General features: G+C 51.8%; 2 protein-coding genes across 3 annotated transcripts; one reads left to right on the top strand and one right to left on the bottom strand.

Annotated features, from left to right (window-relative positions):
* Positions 1–463: 463 nt before the first annotated feature.
* RAC3 (Rac family small GTPase 3) lies at positions 464–8329 on the top strand. 2 transcript variants are annotated; one of them, XM_066566012.1, is made up of 6 exons: positions 464–652; positions 2725–2796; positions 3067–3184; positions 3820–3882; positions 4367–4526; positions 7049–8329. In XM_066566012.1, the coding sequence occupies exons 1-6, from the start codon at positions 618–620 to the stop codon at positions 7165–7167; spliced, it is 567 nt and encodes a 188-aa protein (XP_066422109.1). In that variant the 5' UTR covers positions 464–617; the 3' UTR covers positions 7168–8329. The 2 variants fall into 2 exon arrangements, with proteins under 2 accessions (XP_066422109.1, XP_066422108.1); XM_066566011.1 differs by lacking the exon at positions 7049–8329 and adding an exon at positions 4615–5718 and having other exon boundaries at positions 469–652.
* On the bottom strand, positions 5296–9109 carry DCXR (dicarbonyl and L-xylulose reductase). Its single transcript, XM_066566010.1, has 8 exons — positions 9026–9109; positions 8809–8906; positions 8567–8721; positions 7290–7332; positions 6877–6976; positions 6659–6723; positions 6453–6570; positions 5296–5993 (listed from the first exon to the last, which is right to left on the bottom strand). Exons 1-8 carry the CDS (start codon positions 9081–9083, stop codon positions 5890–5892), a joined length of 741 nt encoding a protein of 246 aa, XP_066422107.1. The 5' UTR covers positions 9084–9109; the 3' UTR covers positions 5296–5889.
* Positions 9110–9382: the final 273 nt, after the last annotated feature.

The raw sequence follows: 9382 nt of genomic DNA, 5'->3' as shown, positions 1-9382 counted from the left end.
TGGATGAGATGGGGATAGTTTTGGTTCAGGACTAAGAAAAAAGCAAAGAAGCTGGAAAGCTGTTCCCTAGTCATGACCAAGAAACCTGTGGCAATAGCCACTTAGTTTGTGGCTGGCGGGCAGAGCCACAGGTAAGGGAAAAGCAAAGGCTGTTGTTTGCAGACAGGGCCGCTGCTGTGGGCATCTCTTTGGCTGGCAGGGGAGGTGGGGGAAGCCAAAAGCCATCTTCCTGCAGGGTTTTCCCTGCTCCGTCTTTGTTCCGCGGCAGCTCTGGGCCGATGGCGCTGAGCTACGCAGCTACAACGTAACCAGGTTTAAAGCTTTGTCCCTGAGCCGGCGGGCCCCGGTGCGGTGACCGGGGCCGAGCAGCGCCCGCCGCTCCTGGCGGGGCGGGGCCGCCGCTTCCCCGCGCCCGCGGCGGAGCCGAGTCGGCCCCGGGCGAGCGGCGGGGGCGGAGCCGGCGGGACCTGCCCGGTGCTCGGCTCGGTGCTTGACTCGGCTCGGCTCGGCCCTGCCCGGTGCTCGGCTCGGTGCTTGACTCGGCCCGGCTCGGCTCGGTCCGCCCCACCCCGCGGGCGGTCACTGCGGCGCAGTCGCGGCGCCGCCATCGCGGGCAGATGCAGGCGATCAAGTGTGTGGTGGTGGGCGACGGGTGAGTGCGGGAGGGGCCGCGCCCCGGCCCCACAGCTCCGCACCGGGCGGGCCCGGCGGCGCCGAGGGGACGAGGGAGGGAGGGCTGGCCCGGGGCAGCGCCCGGCAGAGCCGCTCCGCCGGCGGGAGGCCCCGCGCCGGGCGGCGAGGCTCGCTCCGGCCTGGCTCCGCCGGGGCCTGGCTCGGGTGGGGCCGGCGGGAGCAGGGCTGCCGGCGAGTCCCGGCGGGAGCGGGGGGCCTTGCGGCGGCCCCGCAACCCTGCCCTGCTCCTTTCGTAGTTCGTGAACTTGGGTGCTGCCTGGGTAGCAAACACAGGCTCCTCCTGGGTTTTACGTTTGTCTCCTTGTTTCATTTGGGTGCCGGTATTTTGCTATTTTTCATTGTACCTGCTTGATTCCTGACAGAGTCCTCCGAAAATCTTGATGCTCGCAGGTCTCGTATGTCCTATTGTTGATTGTTCCGAGGTGAAATGCATTACTCTTTCTAGTTTCACCATGTGCTCCTTGTCATCCTTTTTCCTTTTTTTGTTAAGGCTCTTCCTAAATGCCTTCTTTTTTGGGAACACATCTGCCTGCAAGATGCAGGCATGCACTAGATTTATACTGCTTTGTAACTTTCCTAGTTCGTCCTGCATATTTTTCCTCACAATTCCAGTTTACTTTTCTGATCACCTCAGCAAGAACAGAGCTTCTGAGGTATCTGAGGTACTCAGATACTCTGAAGTATCTGAGGTACTCAGACCTAACTGTGAACTGGTTTTGGGCAGGGACTAGACTTACCCTTTCTCGTGCATGCCATCCCCTCAAATACACATTTCTGGTGAGGCCTTCCAGGTTCCAGCCTGTGAGGGCTAAAAGGGAGTAGGAGAAAGTACAGCCTTATTGCAGAGGGGAGAGTGACTGGGAGCTCAGGATGTTGCAAATGGAGTTCAGCTGAAGGTTTGCTGTCCTGTGTTTTGCCTTAAGACTAAATCAGTAGTGCAGACTGAAAGAAACACATAGATACACAGGTTTTTGTGAATTACAAGTGTCCCTGTTTGGTGGGAAACTGAAGTCACACTTCAGGAGGAAAGTTGGACCAGTCAGCCAAGTGGTTCATGACAAAACTTCTTTCTTCTCAGACCGAGGGGACCTAATCCAAAGGAAAAGTTGTAATAGTGGTTTGTTCTCCCTGTGCTTTCTGTCATGCTGGTGTGTGCAGGGGACTGTCAACTCTCTTCCTCTCTTCTGACACCCTCTCTTACGTCAGTCTGGCTGCAGAATTGGGTAGGGGATACCCGTTTCTGCTAGCTATTCAGCTTCACCCAGGCACCTCAAAGCCAGCTTTCCCTGGCACTGGCACTCACAGTCTTTTTCTGGAAGGTTGTCTGCAGTTCACAGCTTTCTCCATGATACAAAGGTAGCTCACACTGCTGGTTCTCCTCTGTTCCTACAGTGAAACTTAGGAAATCTGCAGAGCTGGTTAAAGGCTGTGTGCTCACTCTATTGCTGGCCTGGCCCTTACCAGCTGCCACTGCTGGGCTGACCAATCTCACTACCTTCAGCAAAGTGCTGAGCTGGTATTTTTATCCTTTTTCACTAATCTTTTCCAAACTGCCTGCAGTCAATTTTAAAGTCCATTTTTTTTTATGGATACTTACTTTTTCTCCTTTGTATTTATTGATACTGAATTCCTGTATCTGAGGAGCTTGCAGATCTGCATTGTTGCATGTTTTTAACCTCACTGTTTATCCATTTTGCTGAATTACTGTGTATCTGTTGAGCCCAGCACACAACTCTAATTTATTCCCCCTCTTGGTTCATGAAACCAGTATTGTTTTGACTGATGTTTTGTTGAATGGGTAGGGAAAAGGAGTGGTAGAGAGCAGGGTTAGGAAGCAATCAGGCAAGGCGCACCTTTTGAGTTCAGGCCATGTCTGTGACAACTGGGGGATTCCAGCCTACAACAGGTTTGTTTTCCTCATATGGTAGCTTTTTACCTACTATGTGTTTTCAGTGTGGGAAGGGTGAGTTTTACTGCCTTAGTGCTCCATGTTGTACCCTTCTTTATGCTTGTCACTCTTACCCTCTGCAGAGCTGTAGGGAAGACCTGCTTGCTGATCAGTTACACCACAAATGCCTTTCCTGGAGAATACATTCCCACCGTGTAAGTAACGGCTTGGGCTTCAGTTGCTTTTTGATCTCTGTGCTTGTGTGTGTAGAAGTTTGGTTTGTGTGTGAGGAGGTGGCTGTTGCAAATCAGACTGTGAGCTTGACAGGTAAGGATGATGCTGTGACTGTGTGTGTGAGGAAGGCTGATTGTCCCCACTGGAACTGTGCTGCAGTATCCTTTCCTGATTCACTGCCCCTTTGAATTCTGTATAAAGATGTGAAGGTCACCACAAAATTGTCACTGATGGGGACTCCTCATTGACAGGTTTGATAATTATTCTGCCAATGTGATGGTAGATGGAAAGCCAGTGAACCTGGGCCTCTGGGACACAGCAGGGCAAGAAGACTATGACCGACTGCGGCCTCTTTCCTATCCACAGACGGTGAGTGCTGAGCTTGGACTGCCTTGGGACTGCTCCCTCTCAGGGACAGGGAGGCTCCCAAGGACAGGCATGCTTCTTTCCCTGGAGGAAGGTCTGAGTTCCTGCAGCTACACCCATAATTCTGGTTGTTTAAGAAGTATCACAGCTGATTTTCTCCTAAGACATTGTCCTGTTCTAGTCTCTTCTTTGTAATGATCTTTGAAGAGTTACGGGTGCCCCAGGGAGGCTCAAGTAGAAGGAATGCTGTAAGGCTGCTGTGCAGCCTAGCCAGTTCCATATTCCTGTTCTCTCTGAGCAGGGCAGATCCCCGTTGGGCTGCCCTAGGAGTGTTTCTGGGTGTAGCAGTTCCTAAGCAGCTGTGCTGCTGGTGAAGCCCTTAGTGCTGTTAAGATGTTTGAGGCCTCAGGCTCTTAACATGCAGAGCCCAGCATTGTGAAAGAAGATGTAATCATACACACTCATGGTCCATTTCTTCCTTCTCTGAATAGTTTAACACCCTTAATGGGGAAGAATTTCTTAAGGCCACAGCAGCCCTTGCTTGTGGGTTGAGGTTGTCCTTTGTCAGGCTCCCTCTGCAGCCTCCCTTCACCCTAGCTGCTTCTGTCTGCACAGCTGACCCTCTTCTTTCTGCACAGGATGTTTTCTTGATCTGCTTCTCCCTTGTGAGTCCAGCCTCCTTTGAGAATGTCCGAGCTAAGGTAAAGTATTCTCCTCCTGGGTAAAACAGTAGAAGGGAAGAGCCAGTGACATTCCCTGCCCTACCCAGCACCACACCTACAAGCCCAAAACTTCAAGCAGTAATGTTGTGGTGAGGGAAAATCATAGTCTGCAGGTTTTAAGTGGAGCCTGCTTTTTATTCATGACTTCTTTGGCTAAGTTATTACCTTTCTGAATCTGTGTTTTAAGATAAGGGATGTCTTAGAAGCTAACATGCAGTTAAGGAAAGCACTCTGCACAGTGTTGGCTGGCAGTGTCTGTCAGGATTCTGTGTCTTGGCGCCTTCATTATTACATCTGCACCAGTCTCTTTTTGCAGAGCATATCAGAACTGTAGGAGCAGTATCCTGTTCAGGTGTTGCCACCATGTCAGTAGTGAACCTCTTCATTCCCAATAGTAGAAATGCATCCTTGTGGTTATGGCCACTCATAGAACTACTTTTCTCATCATGCCTCTCTGTTTCAGTGGTACCCTGAGGTCCGACACCATTGCCCAAATACGCCTATTATCCTGGTGGGCACCAAGCTGGACTTGAGGGATGATAAGGACACCATTGAAAGGTTACGTGATAAGAAACTGGCCCCCATCACCTATCCCCAAGGCTTGGCCATGGCTCGGGAGATCGGTGAGTCTCGTGAGCAGGCAGTGAGTGGGTGAGCAACAGTGCGTGGTGGTGGAACTGGAGTGGTTGAGCTGCAGCTCTCTTTCCCCAGGGTCAGTAAAGTACCTCGAGTGCTCTGCCCTGACGCAGCGGGGCTTGAAGACGGTGTTTGATGAAGCCATCCGGGCTGTGCTCTGCCCACCGCCTGTGAAGAAGCCTGGCAAAAAGTGTACCATGTTTTGAGGGCTGTGGCCTTGGTGTTGGCTCAGCATGCTGTCATCGTTTGACAGATTGCATATTAAGCTGGGTGTTTCTGAAGGGGGCTGGGATGTGTAGGGCCCTTCATCATGTACGAAGTCAGTGTTTTTTAAATGTCTCTTTGATTTAACGTCAGTGTTGATGTGAAGGGGCAGTGGGGACAGGAGACCAGCTGGGGACTATACAGCCCCCAGGGGAGGTACAGCGGGGAAGGCAAGGTAGCTCCTTCAGGCAACAAGCTGTTTTGGCTCTCCTGAACTCCAAGTGGAAAGGGCTGAGACATCCATCCTGTTCTGGAAACACCTGTTTTCAACCTGCAGGTGAAACAGGTGGTGAACATCCTGGTGGGAGTGGGGAGGGAGCTGATTTCAATGGTGCTGAAAGACAGGAGTAGCTGGGAGGATGGCAGGGTCTCCTTGCCCAGCCTGCTGTGGCTAACAGTTAACAAACTGGTGCTCTAGCAGAATGTTTCTAAGACTGTTAAAGAAATATAACCAGCCCTGGAAGGGGTCAAAGTAAATGAGAAGCTGAAAAATGAATCATTAGGTGCTTTATTGGGTACTAGCCAAACTCTGTGAGTGAAACAGCTCTGTGCAATCAATGCATTTGCCTTTTTGTGTGTGCACACCCTAGGACAGCATGGTGCTGCTCCCCCCCATTAGTCTTTAGCAGGGCCTCCCCCCAAAATCCAGTCTCTGCAGAGCAGGGCTGGGGTTGTTGCCTCTATTTTGTTTTTTTTTCTACTAAAGACAACAAAGGAAGCAGTGAGGAGTCTGCTAACTTCTTTCCCTTCCCACTGAAACTGCAGACAGACTCTGGATTTGGATGGAACAGGGAGAGCTTCTGAAGGGTTGGGGGGGGGGAACAGGGTTGGAAGAGAGGTCCAATTTCTAATCATCATGTAGAGTGACAAGATAAAACCTTATTTGGTGCAATAAACATTCTCCATGAAGGTGTATGTGAGCTTTATTATATAGCAGCCTTGCAAAGCTGATTTTCTGCCTCACTTCTAATAGTCTTCAGCCCTGCTGCCCCTTCAGCAAGAAGTGAGTCATTGTTTCCTATCCAGTTTACATCTAGGCAGTATTCCTATGAAAATTGAGGCCAGGTGTGAAATGCAGGTGTCATATTAGGAGACAAGAAAGCCCCCATCAACCATCAGTGAGCTGCCAGTTGTCATAGCACTCTTGTCACTCAGCAGGAAGAGAATGCTGTTCACCACATCATCCACCTCTGCAATCAAACACAGAGAACATTTGATGCCCACCTAAAGTGTATCAGAAAAAGAAGCACTTAAAAAGGTCTGCCTTTGACATCTACAGGTAATTAGAGCTGGAAAATGTTTCTGCCTTCTGCCAAACTGTGCTTGATTAAGTGTCTGGGACAGTGTGGCTGAGAGCTGGACATCAAAGTGTCCTTGTGATCAAATGCTGCTTAGGTGACAGCAAACACCCTGTCAGGTTTATGAACAATAGAGCAAGTTCATTTCACTTGTCCCAGGATGAGGAGGCTGTAGAAAAAGCGAGAGGAGGGTTGATTCTCACCCTGTCCTGATCAAATACTGCAGGAATTCAGACAAAAGACATTCAGCAGAGCTGTCACTTTGCCCAAAAATCAGCAACTTCCGGCTGTGGTGTCAGTGAGAAGGCAGGCTGGGAGACCATAGCCTGGGGACAGACATACATCACTGACCTGCAAACTTTCCCAGGGGAATCCGATTAATCATGGCAGCAGATTTCTGAGGGTCACTCCAGTTAATTCTCCCCATGTCAGTCATAACCACGGTGGGGTTCACAGTGTTCACCCTAATCTGGGACCAGGAACAACAAACAATCTCATCCAGCTGCTGTGCTTGTGCTCAGGTTCAGCTTTCACACTTTTCTCTCACAGACTCCTACCTTGTGGGGTCCCAGTTCCATTGCCATTACTTTGCTCAGCATATCCAGAGCACTTTTTGTGGAACCTTTAAGAGAAGGGAAGAAGAGGAGATGTTTAACTGCACAGCACCTGGTCTGGAGGTGCTATGGAACTGCTGCCCAGAACTGGCAGCTTGCTGACTGTGGGTGTCCAGCTGGTCAAACCTGAGAGGGGCACTGCTAAAGCTGCACACGCTTACAGTAAACAGCATGATCCCTCAGTGCACGCTTCGATGCCTGGCTGGAGACATTCACAATGGCCCCTGGCACGCCTTGTGCAATCATCTGCCGAGCAACTATCTGGGAGGGAAAGGAGAAAAAATAAAATAGTGCCAGAATCCTAACAAGAGAAATCATTGTTTCACTCCATAGGAATCTTGCTGGGTTATTATGGTAGACCAAAGAACAAAAACATCTGGAGGAACCAAGCCCTCACTGCCTCCTGCTTACAAGAGAGTCAAAGCAAGAGTGTGAAGGGACTGTACATGTAGTTTCTTGGATTGACTTTGGACTGCAGTCCTTTCAGGCCCCACAGCGGACACATACCCCTCTATGTACAACAGTTTAATCACTGCTATTCATGGAGGCAGCTGCAGTGACAGTTCTTCCTCACCTGGGAAACATGAAGCACAGCCCCAAAATTCACATCAAGAGACCTACAAATAAATCAAATTTAAGTTACCAAGTGGTTGTAGCCCGGCCCAGGGAGCTGTTTTGGGAGGCAGCAGAGGACAAGTACTGCTGCTCTGTTGGAAACACTGGTGATACTCCAGGACATGGACAGAGATGCCAAGTTGTCAGGAGAGCCAGAATGGTCAGGTGGGATCTCAGCAATGAACCATCACTATCCATTGGCTGCAAGCCTGTCAGTGTGTGAGGAGGTGCATGCATGCATCAGGTGCATTTTGTACAGGACTCTGCTCTTCTGCAGTGTAATGGAATTCCTCTGTCAAAGTTTAAACAGAGCCCTGGGCTTCAGCCAGGGCAGATGACTCTTAGGTCAAGCAAACCCTTCACACAGATTTACAAAGCAAAAGTTGCTGTAAGGTGGGTAGAGGCAGCATTTCTTCTGTTTGCCACATCAGAATATTCCTTAGGCTTCCACCTGCCAGTTCTGCAAAATGATCTTAGTAGAATCCATACATTTGACGTTCTAGTCACAAACCTTTATTGTAGATTCTCAACAACCATTTTTAACACAGGGACACAGCATGATTCATTTTCTCAGAAGGATGGGGTCAAGATAGCCTGCATCCTAAAGCGTACTCACAACAAAACTATGGACCTTTTCAGAGAATAAAGAAGTCATGTTATTGTAGTTAACAAATTTAATTTCCCACCCTGACCATTTTTTGCTTCCTTACCTGGCTTTGTTGTCTCTATTTCTGAATTGTCTTAGCAACAACTGCCTTTCAATTTAACCAAGCTGGAACTAGACTGGAAGCTCTGAGCCTGATGAGCAGAAAGGCACTCTCCTGCCATGCCAGCGGGATGGCAGGTGCACCCCACCGTTCTGGAGGTGACACTGCAGGTTCTGGCTACTTAGAAATGGATGTAAGAGCCAGTGCTTTGTTTCCTTTTGCTGTTTAAGGGGTGAAAGGTGATGATGTAAAGAATGAAAAGAATGAAAAAAAAGTAAAAAAAAAGAACATACGCAGTAACAGTCGACCACTGGGCATTGCTAAAAGTGTGTATGTCAGCCTGTCCAGTGTGTCTATACACCAGCTGCTGACTTTGTTCTTTCCAGCTGCTTCCCCTCTAGTGCCACCCTTTTCTGGAAAGCTCTGCCGCCGTTTTTGACCTTCAGAGCTTGGTGAGACCTCGGCGGGCATCGGCCCCAGAGCTCCCCGTGGAGCTGCGGTGCCGTGCGGGCCGGGCCCGGGCACTCACCGCTGCAGGGCCGAGCGCGTCACCTGCAGGAACGGCTGCAGCTCCGCCACGGCCGCGTTGTTCACCAGCAGCTCGAACGGCCCCGCCGCGCCCAGCGCCGCCTCCACAGCCTCCCAGTCCGCCAGGTCCACGCACAGGGTCTCGATGCCCGGGCACTGCGGCGAGGGCGGCCGCGGTGGGCGGGGGTCGGTGCGGGGTTACGGGGGCGGGAGGGGGCAGGAGGAGGGGGCCGGTACCGGTACCTCCCGCGCCAGGCTCTCCAGGTCCGCCGCCGTTCGGCTCAGCGCGGTCACGCGGGCCCCGGCCCTGCCCAGCGCCACGGCCACGGCGCGGCCGATCCCTGCGGGGACACGGTGTCAGACCGGCCCGGCCACGGCCACGGCGCGGCCGATCCCTGCGGGGACACGGTGTCAGACCGGCCCGGCCCGACCCCCGCCCCAGCCCTCCGCCCGCGGGCACCTTTGCCGGCCCCGGTCACCAAGGCCCGGCGGCCGCGGAAGCTGAGAGGCTGCTCCATGTCTCGGCCGGACTGTGGCCGGGGCGGGCCCGGGGCCGGGGCGGGCCGGGAGCGGGGCGGGCCCGCGGGCCCAGCCGCCCGGGCCATCTTTCCCCGCCTCCAGCTCATCCAACGAGACAGGCAGAGGTGAAGGTTCGTGGCTCTTACTCGTGATTGAAGTATCATTTTAGCGACCACAGAAAACCAGGCTTTTTAGAGTCTGATGAAAAAATCCTGCAGCTCTGCCCCATCGAAGTTGCTGCTGAAGATGACAAAATCCTTATTATCTCAATTCTTTGATTGTACTGTTAAGAAGCAGC

Source organism: Molothrus aeneus, chromosome 26, assembly GCF_037042795.1.
Source record: "Molothrus aeneus isolate 106 chromosome 26, BPBGC_Maene_1.0, whole genome shotgun sequence".
Lineage (NCBI taxonomy): Eukaryota > Metazoa > Chordata > Aves > Passeriformes > Icteridae > Molothrus > Molothrus aeneus.
The sequence above is the reverse complement of the archived record's forward strand: the minus strand, read 5'-3'. Positions and strand labels throughout refer to the sequence as shown.

What these genes read in the sequence shown, in the direction of transcription:
- DCXR (XM_066566010.1), bottom strand. Translation starts at nt 9,083, where the DNA reads ATGGAGCAGCCTCTCAGCTTCCGCGGCCGCCGGGCCTTGGTGACCGGG. An exon ending in TGGAACTGGGACCCCACAAG is followed by an intron (nt 6,571 to 6,658) that starts GTAGGAGTCTGT and finishes TCCTGGTCCCAG; the next exon opens with ATTAGGGTGAACACTGTGAA. An exon ending in TCCCCTGGGAAAGTTTGCAG is followed by an intron (nt 5,994 to 6,452) that starts GTCAGTGATGTA and finishes GTTTGATTGCAG; the next exon opens with AGGTGGATGATGTGGTGAAC.
- RAC3 (XM_066566011.1), top strand. Translation starts at nt 618, where the DNA reads ATGCAGGCGATCAAGTGTGTGGTGGTGGGCGACGG. An exon ending in GGAGAATACATTCCCACCGT is followed by an intron (nt 2,797 to 3,066) that starts GTAAGTAACGGC and finishes CCTCATTGACAG; the next exon opens with GTTTGATAATTATTCTGCCA. An exon ending in TTGAGAATGTCCGAGCTAAG is followed by an intron (nt 3,883 to 4,366) that starts GTAAAGTATTCT and finishes TCTCTGTTTCAG; the next exon opens with TGGTACCCTGAGGTCCGACA.